The sequence below is a fragment of the Denticeps clupeoides genome, chromosome 3 (assembly GCF_900700375.1).
Source record: "Denticeps clupeoides chromosome 3, fDenClu1.1, whole genome shotgun sequence".
In the NCBI taxonomy this organism is placed as follows: domain Eukaryota; kingdom Metazoa; phylum Chordata; class Actinopteri; order Clupeiformes; family Denticipitidae; genus Denticeps; species Denticeps clupeoides.
The window spans coordinates 30,914,106-30,939,340 of NC_041709.1; the positions used below are offsets into that span (position 1 = coordinate 30,914,106).

Here is a 25,235-nt window from a genome sequence, read left to right on the forward strand (position 1 = left end):
TTTATCGCGCCTCATTTTTCGCCCCTTCTGTTGAACGCAACAAGTGGTAATCACGCGTTTGAAGGGCTTCCTCTTCCTCCTCGACGCCACCCAGGTCCACCCATCTTCTCTCCGCCAATACAATTATCAATCATTCTTTCTTTCTTTCCCCAAAGCTCCGTCTAGAGAACGAGCCATTTCGCCAAGCCGCTGAACTCAGGAGCCATTTTGAGCAACGTTAAATAACGCAAAACCGACGCCCTGGCAATGTCGCAATAAAAAAAGAAAAGAAGTGAAATACACACACTGGCACGGCGAGGGACACTAGGACGTAAAGTAAAGCGGCGTGCGTGCTCTGAAACCCCGCTGACGTAGGAGAGCGTGTCGCCGTCAGCGAACCCAAACCTGCTGTCACTGGGTGGCCATGGGGAGTGTGTGTGTGTGTGTGTGTGTGTGTGTGTGGGCCGTAGCAAGTGTTACACAAGATGGCGCGCATTGCGAGCGTTGGCTGATGTCACGTTGACTTGCTCGCTCCCCTGAGCGCTCCGAAGTCCTTGCAGCCCATCTGCCGGGTTCGGTTTGGAAGCGGGCGTGGCCCGGACGCCCAGCAGGTGTTAGCAAAGTGAAAGGTCTCGACCAAGAACTACGCACCAACAAACTGGACTGGACCCTTCCAGAACTAAGATAATAACTTATTTTTATCTATTTCCTCCTGCAAAGTGCTGTCCACACTACATGTGATAAAAAACAGCCATCTGTGTGTTTCAACGTGTTCGTGTTCATACACGGGTGGTCGTAGCCTAGCGGGTAACACACTCGCCTGTCAACCAGAAGACCCGGGTTCAAATCCCACTTACTTCCATCGTGTCCCTGAGCAAGACACTTAACCCTGAGTGTCTCCAGGGGGGGGACTGTCCTGTAACTACTGATCGTAAGTCGCTCTGGATAAGGGCGTCTGGTAAATGCCGTAAATGTAAATACGTGGGTTAGCCTTAGCATTAGCACGGGCACCATTTTTTTCACAGACCAACGTTTGATCTTTATTACATGATCATGCACGTTGCGGCCAATCAAACATCAGCAGCTAGATCTTCACCACGTGCGCCACGCCTCCACAAAACGGCGCCACGGCAACATGCATCGTATGAACATTGCGCATTTCATTTAGTTGAACTTCCCAGCTTGTTAGGCTCCTCTGCTCGACGGATGGAACCGATTACATCGCGCTGATTCCACGATTCCCAACGAGGACATGGGGGATCATTTGAGTAAACCAGTGCCAAGCGCGGATCCCCGGCAGTCCTGTGGAGGCGACGCATTCTAATCACTATTCCTCGATATGCGCGTTCGCCGCTATCTGTGGCGGCTGAACGAAACGCGGGATCCTATCGAGCCGCCTGCGTCCTGCACATTGTTATTTAAGACGGACGAAGAGCCCGCGAGGTGCGTTACTGCTACATCGGTACCCAGCACTGACGGCGGCACACTTATTCAATGCAGCGCTACACGCCACACCAGACGAAGGGCCCTACTGCCAAGCTGGCGCTAAGGGCGAGGGCCTGTTCACTAGCGTCACTCTCAGGAGTTACATCAATAAATAGATGAAACTAGAACGAAACGTTCGCGCACGTGCAGACTGTCAATCGTCAAAGTAGCGCGCACGACGCTTGTCAATCAACAGGCCCCTCCCATTTCAGCCCCTTCTCATCAATACAGCGGTAGGGACCATGTTCTGGCAGAAACACTTCAGAGCCCAATTACTTTTTTCTCATTTCATACGAAGTGAAGTGAAGCACGAGCGTTTGCGACAGCCACAAGCCTGAATATGGCGTGAGCAGCCAGAACTTCTGCTGTTACACGGTGTCTGGTAATTTGTTCAGAAGGGCTGATTAAGGCACCAAATTCAGGTTCCGTTTCCCTTTCAATTTGATTAAGCTGTGACATAAATTAAAGTCTTACTAATTAAATAAAAAGTCTAGACAATTACAGGGAGCTTTGTAATTATCTGTGTGGCAAATGAAATGAATGTCACTCTGAGGAAGAAGCCCAGGCTGCGGTTTCAGCTTTAAAAAGATATGCGAGGAAGAAATGTTTTTGCTAATCTCCTCAGCCAGTCTTATCAGGCCGCGTGAAAAGTTACTCCGCCTCCCGTCGTCCCGCCCTGTTCGCCGCGGTCTCATCGGCGAGGGAGCGAGGGGAGGTAGTCAATCAGAGGGTTGTAAAGACGGCCCAGGCTGATCATCGGCTGTCCTTTACCCTCGCTGGATCGACTGCACCGCTCTCGCTGTCTCAGAGATGTGGAAAACGTCTTGAAGAAAAGCCTCCTCACACCTCGCTCATGACTTGTTCCAACTGCTGCCGTCAGGAGCATTATAACGAGGACTAACAGGCAGAATGCCACTTAACCACCTTCATAAAACTTCATGATCAATAGATAGAATCTTGTGCAATATGCCTTTTATCTGCAATATGGTTTTATGTTGAATGACGGTTGTCATTTAATTGTTTATTTATTCCAGAAGTCTTTGATGTTGCAAGGATTGCGACTAATTTCGTTGTACCTGTTACAATGACAATAAAGATAATCTACTGTAGTCTATTCTATTATAAATATCGAACACGCGTCCGGAAACAATGCACCACCCTCATGGTTCCGCCGTTCTATCAACCTGGAGCCCATTTCAACCTTCAAAGCACGTTAACTTTCGATGTGACCTGTAACTCCACAATTCCCATCTGACCGTCAAATTCGCAAAACTTCTGGAGCAGCAGTCATACGAGACAGTTTTCCCTTCTTTGAACTGAGATCATTTGGTCCAGTTCTTCTGCAGAAGATGTCATTTCTTTGCCAGTCTGTTTGATCACAGCCTTTTTTGTACTTATCCCTCTCTCCAGACATTACCACCCATTCTGAATTATAATTGGGGGTTAGGGGTCATGATGTATCTGCAGAGAAAATTAGGTTCTAAAATAGGGATCTGGGCAGTGCAGCGTGTTTTCTAGCTGAATAACTACAGCTTTCTGTTGGTGTGGATTTACTTCTGACACCCACAAGGTAAACTTTAATGAAGTTATTGTAAATAAGGGTCTAAAAGGGGAGGGGCCTGTAGGCATGATCGACAGCTCTCACACACCCTACTTCCTCATTTCATTACCCAATCCTGTCAACATGTCACAGGCCCTCCATTCCCTACAGTCCTTACACCCTTGTACACAAATGTGACCACGCCCACCACCAACACCAACAGGCAGATAATCAGGACTTAAATTTTTTACCTCAGATGAGCAAATGTAACATTTGTGACCTTGAGCCATGCGCTATATCCTATATAAACCCATTGGTTCTAATGGAATTTTGTATTGAAAGAGAAGATTAACACCTGGAAGAACATCTCATTTCTATACCTCTTCTGGCTTCAGGTTAGTCCCGTTGCCATTCTTCATGCTCTATGGCATGGGTGGGCATACTATGGCCCACGGGCCAAATCTAGCCCGTTGGTCTTTTTAATCCGGCCCTCTGAAAAATAAAGTCAGAATTACAACGGCTCTTCGAACTCTTCCTGTAATGCCTGGTGTTCCACCAGGTGATGCATTAGGTGCAGATGGAGCTGAAGATCTTTGCCTGAACTCAATGGGTTTTTACACTGACTTGCGCGGTAAATGAGCAGTCAGGTGACCTGTTTCGACTAGCAAGAAAGATGCTAAAATACACCAACAGTACAGCGGTGATAGTAGCCTAGTGGGGTAACACACTCTGAGCAAGACACTTAACCCCGAGTGTCTCCAGGGGGACTGTCCCTGTAACTACTGATTGTAAGTCGCTCTGGATAAGGGCGTCTGGTAAATGCTGTAAATGTAAATGTAAAAATGTAACCTGTCCATTTTTTACTGACTGACTAGCAAGAACGCGACTGCTCTTACTGGCCCCACTCAATGGAGACGGTGCCTAACCGCCCACTTACACCAACCTGTTTTTAACCCCCATGTAACGCACATCTCGACATTTTTCTTTCATAGTTTAGTGAAGGCTGATACGCAACACAGTTCCCACTAGGAATAAATATAAACATTACCACATGTAATACCTTTTGTAGTTTTATGTCTGGTCTGATATGTCTGCATCTGGTGCTGGCCTGTCTGACAAATTAAAAGTCAATATGGCCCCTGAACGTAGAAGTTTGACCGCTCCTGCTCTTGAGCCACTCAGTGTTTCCTTCTCACCTTGGCAGCCATTATCATGGAGGATCCTCCACGGATGCCCAGGATGGGGATGTGCGTCTGGGCAGAGATGAAGTCCAGGATCTGGGCGATGGCCTCCTGGTCAGTGTCGTCTCCAAACACCACACCCTGCAGCCAGTTGCGTGTCATGAGGGCGCAGATGCGGTTGATGATGCTCTTGGGGTCTGTCTCATTCATGGTGACCAGCTCCACTTTGGGTGGGAGGGGCACGTGCAGGAAGTCCTGCTTCTCCAGGCCCTCAGTCAGCGTCAGTTCGCTCGAGTTGCCCACCAGGATCACCGCAATGCTCAGGCTTTGGGCCAGCTTGGGCAAGAGCGGGGGTGGAGGGGGGGCAGCAGCTGGAGGGTAGTGGGCGGGGCTGATGATGATCGACTGGCCCCTGTCTCCACCGGCAGCTCCGGGTCCGCCTCCACCACCACCACCCCTGCGCGTCCCGCAGACTGGCGCTAGGAGGAGGGAGAGGAGGAGCACAGAGAGAGAGAGAGAGAGAGAGAGGGAGCAGGACAGAGGAGGTCTGTGGTGGTGGTGATGAGACGAGGCGTCCAGCGACGGGGAAAAGGTCAAAGTGAGGACGCGCCTGTCCGGAAGAGGAGGGCAGAAGAGACGGAGGCTGACAGGCATAGTGGAGGAATGAAAATGTAGTCCCTGGAAAAAAAGAGAAGAGAAAAAACATTATCTTCCAGAAAGTTCACGACTACTCCGGATTCTCATCCCATTCTTCTCCACTGCATGGTGCAAACTCAACTTGACTGACCAGGTTTCAACGTAGTAATAATTTCACATGAAACTTCTGTAACATCGTCTTCAACATGAAACTTACGGGCAGTGGGCGAGTTGTAAAAATGGTGAATTTTATTGTTTATCAGACATATTTTGTGCCGATGACAATACACACAGTGGGAGACCATCTGTGTGCCATTTTTATTGGTGTTTAAGCAAAATCCTAAATCCTATCCTAAAGCAGCATGCATGGTGTAGATGTTACGTGTCAGATGCTCAGATTTTGTCATGTCCATGCCTGCTCCAACCGCCCCAGTCCCCCCCCCACCCCACGACACGCTCCCCCTCACATGAGTATTAGGACACTGTGTCAGTGTGACGTGTAGATTGTAGGTACGGGTGCCCTGGTAACATCGCAATCATATAGCAGGCACTTGGCAGCACCTCATTCACACTCTTGGGATGTGGGATCCTCATCACATTCACTTCCCATCAACACGGACAGGCATCCTCCCCATGGTAACGCGTTTCAGGTCAGGCTTGTGTGTTCATCTGCTCAAGTCCCAGGAGATCTGGAGTCTACAGACCAGTTCTCCAACATGCATATCAAGGTTTCCCTGTGTCTCTGTGTGTTTATCGCCATACTGAATTATGCTGGGCCGTCCTGTGTTCTGGTCGGACTCGGAAGCTTCGCTACAGAAGATGCCCAGTCTCCCCAAGCAATATGCAGATGACCGTGGTGATTGTAAGAATTTTTGACGTTTCCTTGTGAACTCTATTTTGCTGGGCCTAAAAGGGCAGGCACTGCAATGGGGCGGAGCACTACATGTATATACATTGCTTGAGAGAGAACCCTTCCGGTTCCCCCGAGTTGGCCAATCTATGTGCCAGAGCGCTTTTGGGGGGATGGGGGGAAGGGGGTGGAATGGGCCTATATTACTCCCACTACTGGCCACCCTGGGATTCGCAGGACGGGGGAAATGGTGGCCAGGAAGTGCAGGCCAGTGTCTCCTCCTGTCCAGAGGTCCAGAGGTTGCCAGCCGGGAAATTGTTGCCTCTTCCAATACCGGAAAGACTGCGGTCCCACATTGCTGTGGACTTTGTCACAGATCTGCCGGAATCGATTGGCTACTCAGCGATTCTGGTTTTTGAAGCCCTTCTTGAAGGGCTGTAATTTTATGCCCTTCCCCTTCCGCAGGTTTGGAATTTTCACTCAAATTCCGATGTGTGCGTTTCACTCTGATCATAGCCTACCAACCTTTTAAGAACGTGTTGTGAGCCTTACTATTATTGGCCCTGTTGGCTTGCCGTAGTGGAGGGGGAAGGGTAGGGTGCGCTGTGGTGGCCTCATAGGGAACAATTACTACTACTTAATAAGCTTTGCTACACAGGTAAATTCATACGGTCTTGATCTTTTCATATTGAGACACATTAATACATACTACTTTTAAGAAACACCTTTTTTCTTACTTTGTGGTGTTGCCTGGATGGATGGCGCCCTTAACATTTGCTTATGAAATCCGTTTTATTGTTCCCTAATTTCCATTTTTTCCCTTTTTAATAATTCTGAATTCCATGTTTTCCATTATAAACGTATTTGTTCACGTAAAAACTGTGTGATTATGGACTGTATGTGATTAAAGATCAAATGCAATATGACAGATCTCATTTAAAGTGCCTGGGCATTTACTTTTTCACAATATTTCACATTCTTCCTTTTGTAAAATAAAAGTGCTTCACATTTGAAATCAACATAAAAATGTATCAAATAAATGAACATTTAGGAAGACCTGAAATAAAAAAAAATGTGCCCTCTTGCAAGCTGGAACTTGTCACGCTGGTTTGGCAGATGACCTGAAATGATGGCTGGACATGACGATGAAGAAGGACACATACGCACAACGACACGAAACAGGGCTTTAATACATGATGAACAGGACCGGGGGGACATGCAGTAACAATGAACAACTAACATGTAACAATGACCCGACGGTGAACAGAAACAAACAGGGCAGCTTCATCCATCCAGACACGGGTGAACACGATCAGGAAAAATTACACAGTACGAACATAAAACTCCGGTCCGGATCCCGGACCCGGAGTAACTCCTTCCGTTCCGGATCATGACAGAACTATGATAATAAAATCATGTTTTAAATCAGCTTATTTTTTGCATGACCAGGAGGAACTGATCGGGCAAGTGGTGTGGATTCAACACAGACATGCTCCATAGCTCCATAGCTGAGTGCGTGTTTACATTGCGTTGGTGTGAGAAAATGTCCCGGCTCATCAGGAAAAACATGTAGTAGGCTGCAACAGCTAGAAACGGCAATTATACACAATTCCGTGTTTTGCAATGGATTTCCTTTTTATTTATTGGATTCTGCGATTCCGTCCAGGTTTTTTCCATGTTGCGGAAATCATTGGGCAACGAAACAGACCAACACATTCATTGATGAAATAGCACTGTGGTTGTTTTAGTAGATGGATGCTTTAAATTTTTTATTTTGGGGGGACGGCTTCCCCCTCATCTCGAGTACCACTTATGGAAACAAATGAAGAAAAAAAAAAAGTTGAGGCCCCGCCCACATGGGAATTCTTTTCTCTAAAACTGGTTTTTGGTTTCTAAAAAACGTGCGTCCACACGGGAGCGTTATCTGAAATGTCTTGCACACAGAGACCAACCAAAACGCTGTTTTAACCCCCCTTTTTCTTTTCATTAGAATTGTGCACCGTAGAGAGGATTTCTTGTAGTTGCTGCAGCACAACCACGAACGTGATATCCACCATTGTTGTATGTAGCGTTTGGGGTTACAGGTCAGGTTGGAGGTTTCACCAAAAAACGGAATACGCGGAAAAGAGAAATTCACTGCGGAACCCGTTTTAGAAACTAACCGTTCGTGGTCCCCTGAAATGGCGTCTCCATGTGGACGCTAGGTCATATTGAATAGAAATGTTTCCAGTTTAAAGAAAAACATTCTCAGGTGGACGGGGCCTGCGTCATATCAATCAAAAACTATAATTAAATAATAATTAAACAACAATAATAATGTTATTATGTGAAAACAGTTGTGATATTATAAGAATATAAGAGTATTGGCTTCTTTTTAATTCAGTGATGGTTAGACATCTTGTTATTGTCATAATTTTCTATTTGCCTATAGTACAAGAATAACTTTTTTCCTTATGATAAAACTTAATTTTTCTAGAATTATGTCTTTAATCTCATAGTGTTTAATCTCACACTCAAAACCTTTCTGACTGTCCCATAATGTTATTCTGGTTATAGAACATCTGTAACTCTTGAAATATTGTTATTGTCATTCTTGTAAAATTCAAACATTTAAACCAATTGAACCATTTTGTGTTATGAATTTTGTTTGATTTGAACTCATAACTCTACAATTCAGTCATACAGTGTGTGCACTGAAAGTCCAACAAAGATACTGAAATCAACACAGGTTATAGACAGGTTAGAAATATAACCACATGACTCACACTGGAAATGCTGATGGGCACAATAGGGAGGCTTTTATACACAAAATATTCATTATATTCACTAAAGTACAGGGAGGCTCATACAGATAATGCATCAGTAATGTTCAATTCATGCTTTGATGTTTCCTTGTCCAGTGATTTGAGTCGAATGTGATAAATATGGCTGTGTGAATGTGATGGATACCAATAGAGCGTGTTTGGGGTCGCAGGCAAGAAATGGTTTAAAAAGCAGTCGAGTCGGGTCTGGCCCCGCAGAAAAGGGCCGTATGCGATCCAGCTTGTGTTTCCTTGTTAAATGTCGGCTTCGGCTTTTTCGTGGTTTGAAATGCACCGGCTGACATTTGAGAGGAGCGGACACAGAAGAGTTTGTGACTGGACCTGGCCTGACCTGATTTTCCGCGCTGGCCGGGTGGTGTAATTGACGTGCACCAAAGGAGGAAACGGCGGCGACACAAAGAGACCGGAGAACGGGGTCACCCGCACGAACGCGCGTCACCTCCTAATGAACCGGGCTCCCAGGCACAATCAGGGCCTTCCTTATTTCTGATATAAGGGACCGCTCCGACGAATGACAGATTCACCGAGTGAGGGGACGGGGGAGAACAGCGGGACTGAAGCATCGAGAGGACAGCAGAGGAGAAGAGATGAAGAGGAGAGATGGAGAGGCAGGAGAAATAGAGAGGAGAATAGAAGAGTGGAGATAATAGATTCATGATGGAGTGATGGACGAGTGCAGGCAGTGTCATGGTGAAGAGGAGCGGGCATTCAGGCTCTGTTGTAACAGAGTGACACACCAGCTGACCCTCTAGAAAGACACACACACAGTCCAACTATCTCAGAGAATCATGAACAAGCTGCCACAGCAACAGTAACACACACACACACACACACACACACATGCTGGCTTTGTGACTGGCAGATGTGTGTCCTCTGCCACATTTTCCCAGAGACGCTGGACCACCTTTCCCCTCTGTCACTATTTGGCTCCTTTCCTCTCCCTCTATCACCTCCCTTATCCTCCCGCTTTGAATTAGGCGCAGAACTCTCACCGTTATTTACAGCTCTATTCATTAGCCGCGCTGCCGACACCGCGGCCTAGAGAAGTAAACAGCCCTTGCCAAGAGTGTGTGTGTGTGTGTGTGTGTGCAACTTATGAATACTTTTCCATTCACGGTGAGGCATGGTGAAAGGTGGAAGGAAGAGGAATGGCGGCGTACACTAAAGAGGCGTTGGTTAGAGACGATAACCGCATCTGGTCATATTATCCGAGAGGAACGAGAAAGTGGCGTATTAAAGACCCCCGCAACGGAGAGAGAGAGGGATAGAGAGAGCAGATAAAAGAGGGTGAAATGCAGTCGATCACCAAGAAAGGCTTCTTTTTAAAGGGCTAATTACTGGTGGTTTGTCAGCACTAATTGCACGTACACATGCTAATTGTAAATTATCTCGCTGCTCAGTGAGGACTGCTGGAGAGAGGGAGGAGGAGAAGGAGTGGGAGGAAAGAGAGAAAGAATAACTACAAGGATGTACAGGATAGGAAAGCAATGGAGGAGGAAACAGAGACAGGAAGAGGGATGCTGGGAAAACGAGGTAAGTAGAAATAAGCGGAGTGACTACTGGAACGTGACGTGGAACAAGTGGAAGTGATCGAGGATGGAGGGAGGAACGGAATGAACAGCGGGAATGAGAGGAAACGGCAGATAGTTGAACCATACTGCTCTGTGCTCCGCTTTAACAGTGCCTGGTTTCCATGGCAACAATTCAACTAAGCCTACACACACGCAGCGCTACACACATGCGTACACACTCCCCACTCAACACAGACCGCAGTGTCTAACACACGCAATACACATATTACTCATACATGCAGAGGACCAGTAATTATTGTGAAATAAATATTTTATAAACACATTATAAACTATTCAAAAATTAAGTGTAATATTGTCTTCTTTATTTATCAATGACCAAAAACATGGCTTCACATCTACCAAAACTGTTGTTTTCTTCGCTCAAAATCACATTAGAAACACACACTTGCTTAAACTCATTCAACACACAGCTTGGAATTGAGAAATATACAGTCATTACTGATACACTAAAAACACTTTTGTACTACCCCACACAATAATGACCAAACCACAACCACAACAGCACTAAACCACACCTCAAACCCAATCAATAATGACCAAACCACCACAACACCACTAAACCACACCTCAAACCCAATCAATAATGACCAAACCACCACAACACCACTAAACCACACCCCAAACCCAATCAATAATGACCAAACCACCACTACACCACACCTCAAACCCAATCAATAATGACCAAACAACCCCACAACACCACTAAACCACACCTCAAACCCAATCAATAATGACCAAACCACCGCAAAACACCACTAAACCACACCTCAAACCCAATCAATAATGACCAAACCACCACAACACCACTAAACCACACCCAAAACCCAATCAATAATGACCAAACCACCACTACACCACACCTCAAAACCCAATCAATAATGACCAAACAACCCCACAACACCACTAAACCACACCTCAAACCCAATCAATAATGACCAAACCACCACAACACCACTAAACCACAGCCCAAACCCAATCAATAATGACCAAACCACCACTACACCACACCTCAAACCCAATCAATAATGACCAAACAACCCCACAACACAACTAAACCACACCTCAAACCCAATCAATAATGACCAAACCACCGCAAAACACCACTAAACCACACCTCAAACCCAATCAATAATGACCAAACCACCACAACACCACTAAACCACACCCCAAACCCAATCAATAATGACCAAACCACCACTACACCACACCTCAAACCCAATCAATAATGACCAAACAACCCCACAACACCACTAAACCACACCTCAAACCCAATCAATAATGACCAAACCACCACAACACCACTAAACCACAGCCCAAACCCAATCAATAATGACCAAACCACAACCACAACACCACTAAACCACACCTCAAACCCAATCAATAATGACCAAACCACCACAACACCACTAAACCACAGCCCAAACCCAATCAATAATGACCAAACCACAACCACAACACCACTAAACCACACCTCAAACCCAATCAATAATGACCAAACCACCACAACACCACTAAACCACACCCCAAACCCAATCAATAATGACCAAACCACCAACACAACAGCACTAAACCACACCCCAAACCCAATCAATAATGACCAAACCACAACCACAACCGCATTAAACCACACCTCAAACGCAATCAATAATGATCAAACCACCACAACACCACTAAACCACACCTTTACTTTACTTTACTTCATTTAGCAGACGCTTTTATCCAAAGCGACTTACAAGAGGAAGACACCAGCAATTCTCATTCGATTTCTATAGAATATTGAGTTTACAAACTAAGAGCCCTGATAAGGCTCAACTTGTCAGCGAGGAGCATGCTCAGAGATTGTTAGGTGCTAGACGAAGAAAAACTATAATGTATTTATTTTTGTACCTCAACGTACCTCAAACGCAATCAGTAATGATCAAACCACCACAACACCACTAAACCACTCCTTTACTTTACTTTACTTCATTTAGCAGATGCTTTTATCCAAAGCGACTTACAAGAGGAAGACACCAGCAATTCTCATTCGATTTCTATAGAATATTGAGTTTACAAACTAAGAGCCCTGATAAGGCTCAACTTGTCAGCAAGGAGCATGCTCAGAGATTTTTAGGTGCTAGACGAAGAAAAATTATAATGTATTTATTTTTGTACCTCAACGTACCTCAAACGCAATCAATAATGATCAAACCACAACCACAACAACACTAAACCACACCCCAAACCCAATCAATAATGACCAAACCACCAACACAACAGCACTAAACCACACCCCAAACCCAATCAATAATGACCAAACCACAACAGCACTAAACCACACCTCAAACGCAATCAATAATGATCAAACCATAACCACAACAGCACTAAACCACACCTCAAACGCAATCAATAATGACCAAACCATAACCACGACAGCTCTAAACCACACCTCAAACTCAATTAATAATGCCCAAACAATAACCATGACAGCACTAAACCACACCCCAAACCCAATCAATAATACGATAGCACTTAACCACATCCCAAACTCAATCAACACAGTAATAACTTTTTGTCAAATCATGATATAATTTGTTATTCAGTGCTGCTCAAACCACTCAACTGTCTTTTTTTTTTTTTCCTCTGGTGGTTCGGCAGGGCCGCGAATAGACACAACTTGAAAGCTAACTTACAACCTTTGCAGAAATGACGAAGACCCGGATAACCTCTAAACTCTAGATAAGAGTACAAAAAGAACGAATATGAGTGTTGAAGAATCCATGCGTGCATAAGCTTCCACTGTATATTTTAAGGGGGCTATGCACAGTGCAAATAAAGTGCATGTTCGCTAACCAGAGAAGAGAGCCAAAAATAATGCAGCTTTCTTAGCGTACAGATAAGTGGAAAGCCAGACTTTTCTTTTTCACTTGCGTTCATTTCTGAAATGCTGGAGGTATGATGATTGATTCATTTGCATAATTATTCATTTTCAATGCAACACAAAACCTCACATTAACCACCAGTCATTTACATTTAATTCAAATTATCTTAGAATGATTAGAATTACGTTTGAAAAATTCACCATGTTTCAAAATATTTATTTGTAGAAAAACATCAGTATAATATATTGAATAATCAAATTTCCAAAATCATTAGAACCCAAGAACATGCAGAAGTTAATGTGATGTTCGTGAATGTTCCCTTTGTGTTAAATCATGATCATGATGAAAATGTTTTTGTCATTGTGACGCAAGGCACAGCACAGCACACAGTGGAAATGTGTCCTCTGTATTTAACACTTCACCTTTAGTGAGCAGTAGGCAACAATGACAGGCGTCCCGGGAACAGTGTGTGGGACGGTACCTTGCTCAACGGGACCTCAGTAGCACCTTAAGGTTTTGGGATTTTAACCTTCCGATTACTAGTCCACTTCTTTACCCGCTAGGCCACAACCGTCACCACTGTCATATGATGTTTTTGTGTATTTTGCACGTTTTGTACCATGAGACTCATTCACAAACGTTCACGGAAGTTTCATCCCAATAAACGCTGGGAAATTAATTTCATTAACAGGGGCGGGAAGAGCAACAGCACTGAATCATTTTAACCTTCTTTTTTTCCCTTTTACGTCCTCCCCTCCCCCTCTTTCTGCATCTCTGTCTTACACACAGCTTTGAAGTTGCTCTCTGTGTACGTTTGTGTGTGAGCGTGTGTGAGTGTGTGACTGAGTTTGTCTGGTAATCCGTTCTGACAGAGTGGAGGTACGGTGCCTGCCTCTCCCTGTCAACTGATATTTCCCTATTCTGGAGACACATAAGCTCACTTATACACACACACACACACACACACACACACAGTAATTCCACAAGAAGACAAATTCACTGTCATTTGTACACATGGTGCAGACTGTAGTACCACACTGCTGGTTAATAGCTGCTGCTACAGGACACAATAAAAACCAAATGCAACAGATAGATATATATGCTTCTAAATAATTTGTTAAATCAAATACGTTAATTGTGCAGGAAAGCAGGTGTTGCTCCAGTTCGGCTCGTATCAGGTACACACACACACAGACATAATGGAATATAATATGATTGCAATAAAACAGCACACCACGCATTTTCACCTGGTACATTATATTAACAATCCCACAATTTGTATGTTGGGGGGTCAGACATTTTTGGTAAAATTGAGGTATATTTAAACAATGAAAGCTCTTTATCTGGCAAATTATCAGAATTTTAAGGAATCTTTTTTAATGAAATCAAAAACAAGATCCCAATTTGGTTATTTTAGTTTTTTGCTTCCCGCCTATTTTGATATTTGGTGTATATCATTTAAAAGTTCTTGGACCAAAGAGAAGTCATGTTAGTAATTGAGAAGCATGAAGAAATGAGGGTTGCAGCATTTTGGGTGACGTCCCCATGATCTCTTTCAGGGGGTTGTGGGTAGCCTGAGCTAATCTCTACCATATTCAACCAATCACTAATCAGGAGCAGACTGCTCACACACACACACACACACACACACACACACTCTTTCTCACCGTGCACACGCACACACGGCTCACTGGTCATAGCTAATTAATTACCAAGCTGTTCCTCGTTAGGGCCAAATGTAGATCAACATATGAGACAATGAGGGAATCTGTAATGCCGCTCTCTCCAAGCACTCCACATTTTAAAGCCTTAAGCTTCAACAACCGAGCATGAACCGTGTTCTCCAGCTACCAAACGAGAACCGCATACTACAGCTATCAAGCAAGAACTGTGTTCTCCAGCTACCAAACAAGAATCGCATTCTCCAGCTATCAAGCAAGAACCGTGTTCTCCAGCTACCAAACAAGAACCGCATTCTACAGCTACCGACCAAGAACCACATTCTACAGCTGTCAAGCAAGAACCGTGTTCTCCAGCTACCAAACAAGAATCGCATTCTCCAGCTATCAAGCAAGAACCGCATTGTCCAGCTACCGAACGAGAACTGCATTCTACAGCTACCGACCAAGAACCACATTCTACAGCTATCAAGCAAGAACCGCATTCTACAGCTACCGAACGAGAACCACATTCTACATCTATCAAGCAAGAACCACATTCTCCAGCTACCGACCGAGAACTACATTCTACAGCTATCAAGCAAGAACCGCATTCTCCAGATACCGAACGAGAACTGCATTCTACAGCTATCAAGCAAGAACCACATTCTACAGCTACTGAACGAGAACCACATTCTACAGCTATCAAGCAAGAACCACATTCAACAGCTATCAAGCAAGAACCGCATTCTCCAGCTACCGAACGAGAATCGCATTCTACAGCTATCAAGCAAGAACCGCATTCTCCAGCTACCCAACGAGAACCACGTTCTCCAATTACCAAACAAGAGCTGCGTTCTCCAGCTACAAAACGAGAACCACATTCTCCTGCTACCGAGCAAAAACTGCGTTCTCCAGCTACCAAACGAGAACCGCGTTCTCCAATTACCAAACAAGAGCAGAGTTCTCCAGCTACCAAACGAGAACTGCATTCTCCAGGTACCGAACGAGAACCACGTTCTCCAACTACCAAACAAGAGCTGCTTTGTCCAGCTACTGAAGGAGAACCACATTCTCCAGCTACCAAACAAGAAACACATTCTCCAATTAACAAACAAGAGCTGTGTTCTCCAGCTACCGAACGAGAAACGCATTCTTCAATTACCAAACAAGAACTGCATTCACCAGTTACTGAACGAGAACCGTGTTCTCCAGCTACAAAATGACTACTGTGTTCTTCAACTACCAAGCAAGAACCGCATTCTCTGGCTACTCAACAAGAAATGCTTTCTCCAGCTACCAAACAAGAACCGCGATGTCCAGCTACTGAACGAGAACCACATTCTCCAGTTATCAAGCAAGAACCGCATTCTCCAGCTACCGAACGAGAACCACATTCTCCAGTTATCAAGCAAGAACCGCATTCTCCAGCTACCGAACGAGAACCACATTCTCCAACTACCAAACAAGAGCTGTGTTCTCCAGCTACCGAACGAGAACCGCATTCTCCAGCTATCAAGCAAGGACCGCATTCTCCAGCTACTGAATGAGAACCATGTTCTCCAGCTACAAAACGAATACTGTGTTGTCCAGCTACCAAATAAGAACCGCGTTGTCCAGCTACTGAACGAGAACCGCATTCTCCAGCTATCAGCAAGAACCGCCTTCTCCAGCTACCAAATGAGAACCACGTTCTTCAACTACCAAGCAAGAACCTTGCTTCAGCAGTGTCCCTCTTACACGCTCCTGCTCACCGAACCTGGAACTTTTGACCATCAAATGTCGTCCTTTTTACCTTCCTCGGGAGTTCACATCGGTCATCATCAGCGCCGCTTACATTCCACCGAAAGCAGACACGGACAGACAGCACCAAACACAGCACCGGGACACTGTGCTTATTGTGGCAGGGGATTTTAATAATGCCAGCCTCAAACGTGCAGCGCCAAACTTTCATCAGCACATCACCTGCCCCACCGGGGCGAAAGGACACTGGACCATTGTGACAACAAAGGACGGTTACAGGGCACACTCTCGTCCACCATTTGGAAAATCCGACTATGCCGCCATCTTCCTCATGCCTAAATACAAACAAAGGCTTAAACAGGAAGTTTCGGTTCAGAGGGAGGTGGCACACTGGACGGACCAATCAGTGGACGCACTGGATGACGCAGACTGGGGCATGTTTCAAAGTAGTTTCGGAAACATTAGTGAGTTTGCGGAAGCGGTTGTGAGTTTCATTGGGTAAACTAACGGACTGCACCTTTCAGAAAACGATCGTCAGAACGTTTCCCAATCAGAAGCCGTGGGAGGACAAAACCATCCGTGATGCTCTGAGATCTCGCACCGCGACCTATAACGCGGGGCTCGCTTCCGGGGACATGGAACCATACAAGGCTGCATCGTACAGCGTCAGGAAAGCGGTGAAGGAGGCTAAGCAGCGCTACAGGAAGAAACTGGAGTCACAACTCGAACAGAGCGACTCTAGGAGCCTGTGGCGGGGACTGAGGACAATAACAGACTATAAAGCACCAACATCTGGTAGGACGAACGCGGACGTGTCTCTGGCAGATGAGCTAAATACGTTCTATGCTCGCTTCGAGGCTGCAGCTAAAGATGCTAGCGATGCTACGGCTAGCGGCTCCAACAGCTGCAGACGGGAGGACACTGCCAGCACCAAGAACGCGTTCGTCATCACCGAGCATGACGTGAGGAGAGGCTTTAGGAGAGTGAACACCAGGAAGGCAGCAGGACCAGACGGCATCTCGGGGAGAATCCTCAGAGCCTGCACAGACCAGCTAGCACCTGTGTTCACAAGAGATATTCAACCTCTCTCTATCTCAGTCGGTTGTCCCCACATGCTGCAAGGAGTCCATTATTGTTCCGGTCCCCAAGAAAACCCATCCTGCCTCCCTCAATGACTACCGCCCTGTAGCCCTCACCTCAGTAGTGATGAAGATCTTTGAACGGCTGGTCAGAGACTTCATCATTTCTTCACTACCGGATCCACTGCAGTTTGCTTACCATCCCAATCGATGTACAGACGACGCCATCTCACATCTCCTCCACACAGCACTCACCCACCTGGACACTTAGAAGGGAAATTATGTTAAAATGCTTTTCATTGACTACAGTTCAGCATTTAACACAATAATCCCTTCCACACTCACCACCAAGCTGGAGCACCTGGGACTCAGCTCATCTCTCTGCCAGTAGATCTCCAACTTCCTAACTGGGAGACCACAGGCAGTAAGGATGGGCGGACATGTCTCAGCCTCCATCACTCTCAGCACTGGAGCCACCCAGGGCTGTGTTTTGAGCCCCATGCTGTACTCCGTGTACACATACGACTGTACAGCCACTACTAACTCCACCACCATCATCAAGTTTGCTGACAACACCGTCGTGGTGGGCCTGATCTCTGACAACGATGAGACGGCCTACCTTGAGGAGGTTGGAAATCTGGTGAACTGCTGCCAGGGGAACAATCTCCACCTGAACATCAGCAAGACAAATGAGTTAATAGTGGACTTCAGTACCAAGCAGGAGAGGACCTACCATCACGCAGGACCTGTCATGGTCCTGTCACATCAACACCGTGGTGAAAAAGGCCCGGCAGCGTCTCTACCACCTCAGACGCCTGAAAGACAGACTGCCCTCCAAGGTGCTCAGGAACTTCTACTCCTGCACCATAGAGAGCATCCTGATGGGAAACATCTCAACCTGGTTTGAGAACAGAACCATGCAGGACAGGCGAGCCCTACAGAGGGTGGTTCGATCAGACGAACGAATCATCCTTACCAAGCTCCCTGACCTTCAATCCATCTACAGCAAACGGTGCTGTACCAGGGCCAGGAAGATCGTGAAGGACCTCAGCCACCCCAACAATGGACTGTTCTCTCTGCTACAATCAGGGAAGTGCTTTCGCTCCCTGAAGTCCAACACAGAGAGAATGAGGAGGGGCTTCTTCCCGCAGGCTATCCGAGCCCTCAAGAACAAAAGTACATAGAACTCCAATACACTCCAGCAATCACTCTGGGCTCTTTGCACAAAATCCCTTTACACAAAATCGTTGCGCTTTTTTTTCTCTTTGCACAATCTCTGCTCTTTTTACTCTTTTTTTTTATCTTATACATTGTCTTTCACTCATTTGCACACCTTCACCCTACCTGTTACACATATTTTATGTTAAAGATGTAAAAGTGTAATATTTGGTTATGTTTGCATATTGGTCTTCATTGTTTACTTGCAACATTTGCAATACTGTAGCAGTCGCAAAAAGCATTTCACTGCATATCATACCGTGTATGAATATGTATGGGACAAATAAAATTTGAATTTGAAATTTGAGAACCACATTCTCCAATTACCAAGCAAGAACCGCATTCTCTGGCTACTCAACAAGAAACACTTTCTCTAGCTACCAAACGAATTCTGTGTTCTCCAGCTACCAAACAAGAACCGCGTTGTCCAGCTACCGAACGAGAACCGCATTCTCAAGCTACCAAACAAGAGCTGCATTCTCCAGCTACCAAACAAGAAACGCATTCTCCAGCTATCAAGCAAGAACCTTGTCCTCCAGCTGCTGAACGAGAAACGCATTGTCCAATTACCAAACAAGAGCTGAGTTCTCCAGCTACTGAACGAGAACCTCATTCTCCAGCTATCAAGCAGGAACCGCATTCTCCAGCTATCAAGCAGGAACTGCATTCTCCATATACCAAACGAGAACTAATTCTCCAATTACCAAACAAGAGCTGCGTTCTCCAGCTACTGAACGAGAAGCACATTCTCCAGCTATCAAGCAGGAACTGCATTCTCCAGCTACTGAATGAGAACCGTATTCTCAAGCTACCGAATGAGAACCGCGTTCTCCAACACAAATCCAGACATCAGGAGAACTAGCTGAAACATCAGCATAGAATGGGACAGAAGTAATCATCTCCTTTCACATATTTAACCAGGGTGAGGCAATAAAAGCAATATGGATTATTCTTGGTTATCATCCAGTGCTATTCAGAATTGTAACTGAATGGTAAAGGTGATGTATGTATATGTTTAGATCTGATTCCTGAATGTTGATACAGCCACATTGAAAAGCATGTATTTTTGGTTGTTTGATATAATGATCTTCACGTAGCCAACCAAGCAGCAAAACTCTACTGTGTCTGAGAGTTGAGATTGAACCGAGTGCCTGATTCTGGGTTAAACACTGACATGTACCGTTAGTGTCGTGCAGACAACCACAAAACAACAACTTCTCGATGTAGAGGAGTGCAAAACCTTCACACTATGGAGAACCAGCTAAAACCAAGCAAAGTTATGAATTTCATTTCCAATATAGAGGGCACAATGAGTATTTGTTTTTATTTTTATCTAAATTTTTATGCCAATTTTAAACAAATGGGTGAAGTGATAAATGAGGCAGTTTTAACTTAAACACAGTAATGTCTGAATGGTGAATCCACATAAGACCGGCAGAGGCAGGTTAACAGCCATTTGTGATGTGAAAATGAGCAGGTTAATGGACGTTAACATATCTGGTGACAAATGTATGTTTAATAAAGACACTCTGCATCATGGTAAATGTTACGGATTGCAAACAGTTCTCTAAGTTGATTGGCGATTAATCTGTTGTAGAAAGAGCTCATCAAGTTTGTATTTGACATGCCCCTCTCACCATTTCACCAAAGAAAATTCACCAAGAAAGATCTCCCGTTTCTCGCGCTTGATGAAAATCCTAATAAATCGAGTGGTGAGAACCATGTGGGTTTAAGTGACATTTGGGGCAAAAATCAACAGCAAAGTTATTATTTTAGTTATTAAACAAAAAACAAATGTCGTGTCAAAAAGGTGAATTCTAACTGTTTTTGACATTTAAAATATATAAAATGTAACATTTTAATCGTGAAATACTTCCACAGCAGTGGAATTAGCTCCCCCCCCCCACACACACACACACGGTGCAAAAACAATAATGAACAAAATAATGATATCAGTCGAGCTGTGTGTCAGACGCTGGTTACAGCTCCCTTGAGTAGTTAGCCACACACACACACACACACACACACACACAGCGCACTCTTGTAGCAAATCCAATAATTGCTTGGTCAATATTTTTAAAGGCAGTGAGATGAGGCGGGTCGTGGAGGAGGGCGCTGATGAGGATCTGTCCCAGCCTGACACCGCTTGACCCGGCCCATTGATCAAAGCGAAGGGGGCGCGGCGCAGGGCTAACAAGAGAAGAAGATGCGAGGCGTGGGCCGGGGAGGAGAAAAAGAAAGGCCGGCCTCCCTGAAGAGCTCTCCATCACCACACACACACACACAATAGAATCCTGTCCCTGGATGATACCAGCCGTCAGGAGTGCGACAGGCTGGGACATGGGAGGGGGCATTTTATCTGGACATGTTCATCTACGTGTGGACATCCACGTACTGCACTCTCTCTCTCTGATGCCTGTCAACCAGCTGACCAGCAGGTGACCAACAGCCAAGAGAAGATGCGTGGGAACAGCAAAAATGAAGATGAAGATGGTGATGATGTACAGGTCCATACCTTGAACATTGCCAGCCCAGTTCTCATTCCTGCTCCTCAGCTCTGGCATGGTGGTGTGATCTGGGTCTCCTCTCTTCCTCTCATAGCCTCAGGTGGAGGGGTGATGGAGCACAGAAGCCGGCGGCGCAGGGCGGGGTGAGGAAGAGAGGGGTGAGAGGCTTCAGCAGCACAGGGACGATGAGGAAGATGAGGGGCGTATATCCGCTCTGGGCTCCCAAATGTTCCTCTAGAAGTGATGGAGAACAGGTGGGTGCTGATGTCTGGGCTCCAGCTGAAGCTGGTTTTGAAGAAGATGGTTTAGTCTCTGACGGTTAGATGAAAAACAGTTCTTTCACTTCTGGAGCTTTGAAATCGTCTCTAGCTGTCCATTCCGGATGCGAGGAGGAGGAAGATGAAGATGACGAAGAGTTCCCGGGCTCCACCACAATCCCAGTGGCTTTAGTCGTGTCAGGGACAGGGGGCTGGCGATGTCCGCCACTTTCTTCCCAGCAGACTGCGAGGGGAGAGCAGGGGACAGCAGGTCAATGTGGCGCGAGCGTGCGGACGCGACTGCCTGCGTCGTTCATGGCGTGCATTATAACACAGAGCCCGGCAAAAACTTTCCGATGTCACGATGGCGGCCATTCAGCGCGCAGAAAGGGTCCTTCACATTATAGCTAATAAATAACACCTTCTTTTATAAATAATCAATCACTCCCCGGGACATGCTACGGGAAAAAAGCCTTTCACACACACACACACACACACACACACACACAGACACTGCCAGCAAAGGTGTGTATGTGCGAGGCCATGCCGTTACTCACCCCAATAACCCTGTGAGGAACCTCATCATTTATTTACAGATGAGCTTGGAACTGAACACACAGGACAGTGACAGCAAAGACAGGACAGCTACTCAAAAACACAAGACAAGTGTCTCCTGAAGACAGGAAGGGAGGAGGTCCGGCCAAAAACCAGGAAAGAAGAGGCCGGGGCCAAAAAAAAAAATGTTTTTTTGTTTTTTGTAAGGGGTTGGGGGCTTGGGTTTTTGTCCAGAAATACTTCAGTGTGTCATGATGTACATGGGAGAGGCAGAAAGAAATCTAGAAATGAACAGTCGAGAATGACTTTAGGAGGGAGGAGAAAACATTACATCAATGACTGCGGGATGGAGGGAATGGATGAGAGAAGGTCATGCAACGTGGCCGTTTCCACACTTATATCCTTCCTGGCCTGTCTACCGCACATCTTCACTCATTTGTCTCCTTCATGGAAAAAAGCATTTTAAGTGAAATATTACAAATGGTCGAGAAAACAAACTCGTGAGGAGCAATGGCACAAAGCAAAGGAAAATGCTTCATTCTGGCGTGTTGACAGTGCAGAGTTGGGTAGATGAAGAGAAAAGTCTGGAATTGCGCGGAGATGATCAGGTTTGGTGCAGATCCTCACCCTCGCGTCTACTTATTTTTAGAAGCGGCCACTTTGGGGGAGGCATCGAAACGGCTGGAGAACGAGTGCGACCACAGCGGAGGACGAGGACGAGCGTTGTCACAGACAACAGGTAAAGATGGATGGAGTTTGAGATGGGGGGGTGGGGGGGTGGCTGGAGACAGGGTGCCGCCTGACTCGGCCACAGTTTAGCGCGTGCGTGTATGTGTGTGTCGATGTGTGTTTTCATGTACAGACATAAGGAACACACACATACACACACAGACAGACAGGGAGACGGACACTAAACAGTCATTAACCTACCTACGGGGACTTTAAAGCAGCAGGCAAAGAACTGGGATGCAAAAAGATAAACGGGTGAAAAGAAAAGCAGGACGGAAGAGGGAGGTGGGGAGGGGGGGTGTTTGTATGGAGTGGCGTTTTTTTATTCTCTTCTAGATTTCTGTCAAAGCTTCTTCAGGATGGAGGATGGAGTGAGTCAAAGAGAGAGCGAGAGAAAGGGGAGGTGTGATGGATAGCTGAGTGGGAAAAAAGGGAGTGGGAGAGAGAGAGAGATGGGTGGAATGGTGAAGGAATGAGGAGGGGAATAAAAGGAAGGCCAAAAAAAAAGAATGGAAGAGATCTTCCCCTTCCTTTCCTCTCCACTCCTATCAGTCATAAATAGACAAAATTGTACACCATGTAGATGGAGAAATAAATTAGCAAGCAGATGATGGAGAGAGCGAACAAATGAAAAGATGAAGCACCTCCCAGCACCACGATGAGGAAGAAGAAAAACAAAAAACGAAAGAAAAAAACGAATACTCCAGTGCCTTCCGTTTTCCTTCTTGTCTTTTCTCTCTGTTCTTTTTTGTAATGTTAGCCGGGTGGGCGTCAGTTTGCCCCCTCTCTCCCTCGCCGGGCTCTTCTGCGGCCGGGGCCGAGCGCTGGCATCCGTCCGAGTGGGATGTAGCCCTTCACGGCAGCAGGCAGTGGCGGTCTGAGCCGGAGAACGTGGCCGGACCAGCAGCGGTGCCTGGATCTCATCTGCTGGATCTCTCGCCCGCTCCCTCTACTCCCCCGCCTTTACCAGGCAGCGAGAGAGAGAGAGAGAGAGAGGGAGAGAGAGGGGTGGGAGACTGAGAGTTAAAACAGAGAGAGACGAGTCCCTCTATAGGCTCAACAAGTAACTGAAAATGAGCAAAATGGAAAGAGAGAGCCAGAGGAAGAGAGAGAGAGAGTCCCCCACCTCTGAAAGAACGGTTTCCCACCAGAGTTCCGAATGCACTTGCTGCACTTGCTGCACTTGTTTCATTCTGCACCCACAGAACTTTGTCAATCCGTTTAACAAGTTAAACTTTCTCACATAAATTGCACATGTGTGACATCGACAAATGGACAAAGTACAGACATGGGACACGGGCAGTGCAGTGGGTAGACAACGTCGAAGAAAGACAGTGCTAAAAAAACAGCGACGTGAACAATTAGGTGCCGAGTAGAAACAAAATGCTCAAATGCTGCTGTAATGTACTGTACATAAGAGGTAAAGTGCGTGTGTATCAGTTCAAAGACAAAAAAAGTCCCTGAGGTTTTAGGTATCTGATGGCCATGGGATGAAGGTGTTGCATAGTCCATCTGAAAAAAATTTGAAAGGTGGGGTCAAAGGTCATTTGTTTTTTTTAAAACTCAACTCAATGAATTCAAACTTCATCCATTCACTCCTAAACAAGCTATGTCACTTTTCACATAATAAATAATAATAAGTAAATAATTAATTTAACGTGTGCAAAGGATCATCTTTTTTTGGAGACGCTCTAGTATTTCTACCACATTTAATTTTTTCCTGCTATGTTCTTTATTCGCCATTCTCTGCTGTTCAGGTGTCAGGTTGACACTCCCATTTTTGAAGAGCTCTTTCTCTTCTGCCTTTTTCCTCCTGCTTCTTTTGATCTCTTCCCTACTGTCTCCTTCCCCCACCCTTCTTCTGGAACCAAACACTCCACGTTTTATTCAGAAGAAAAAAAATTGACACGGCCATGAACAACATGAAAGGAAGAAGAACCTGAAGTCATGGGAGATTTTAACACTTCTTCTGCCAAAAGAATGCTCTGACCGAGGCCATGCCGCAACTCCAGGCCTCCAGAGAGAGTTGATGGGATTCTGTGTGGATATTCTGACATCTAGTGAGCAGTACGGTGTGGCACATTAAACAAGATCAGCCGCTTCTACAGCCAGGCTTTACTGACACTGTGTGGCCACATGTCATTACAAGAAGGACCGGTGAAATAACTGCGCGCATGCATGAAAAAAGTCTGATGCATAAAATAAACTGGTGTTTTCAGGAGGTCAATACATTTCTAATTGTCCGTCAGATCACTCTCGAACAGGGGTCAGGGGTCAACCTACGGCTCCCTGTGGCTTTGGAAAATAAATAATAATTTAAGTGTATTTGATTATTATCCATGTTTTTTTTTGAAGAAGAAAAACAAAGAACAAAAATTCTTGGGATGAGTGAACAGTTGTTTACAATATGTAGTGTGTAATTATTTGCATTTGTTGAGTAGATAAGTAAGTTAGCATAGTGAGGGTGACCAGATGTTGTCTAGATGAAAAAACATTTGTCATATCCGTTGGTTTCTACATGTATATTTGTGCTAGTAGAAAGA

At 45.6% G+C, this 25,235-nt stretch overlaps 1 protein-coding gene across 3 annotated transcripts in view; it reads right to left on the reverse strand.

Moving 5' to 3' along the window:
* Nucleotides 1-23,676, reverse strand: part of grin2bb (glutamate receptor, ionotropic, N-methyl D-aspartate 2B, genome duplicate b) — a 62,985-nt gene extending 39,309 nt beyond the window's left edge. The window contains exons 1-3 of one of the 3 annotated variants that reach the window (XM_028971970.1): nt 21,966-23,675; nt 21,160-21,652; nt 4,201-4,863 (exon numbers count right to left, since the gene is read on the reverse strand). In XM_028971970.1, coding sequence (XP_028827803.1) covers nt 4,201-4,863; nt 21,160-21,186 — 690 coding nt within the window. In that variant the 5' untranslated portion in view covers nt 21,187-21,652; nt 21,966-23,675. Of the gene's footprint in view, nt 1-4,200; nt 4,864-21,159; nt 21,653-21,965 lie in introns of all 3 variants that reach the window. The other 2 variants (XM_028971971.1, XM_028971969.1) reach the window with 2 other exon arrangements.
* Nucleotides 23,677-25,235: the final 1,559 nt, after the last annotated feature.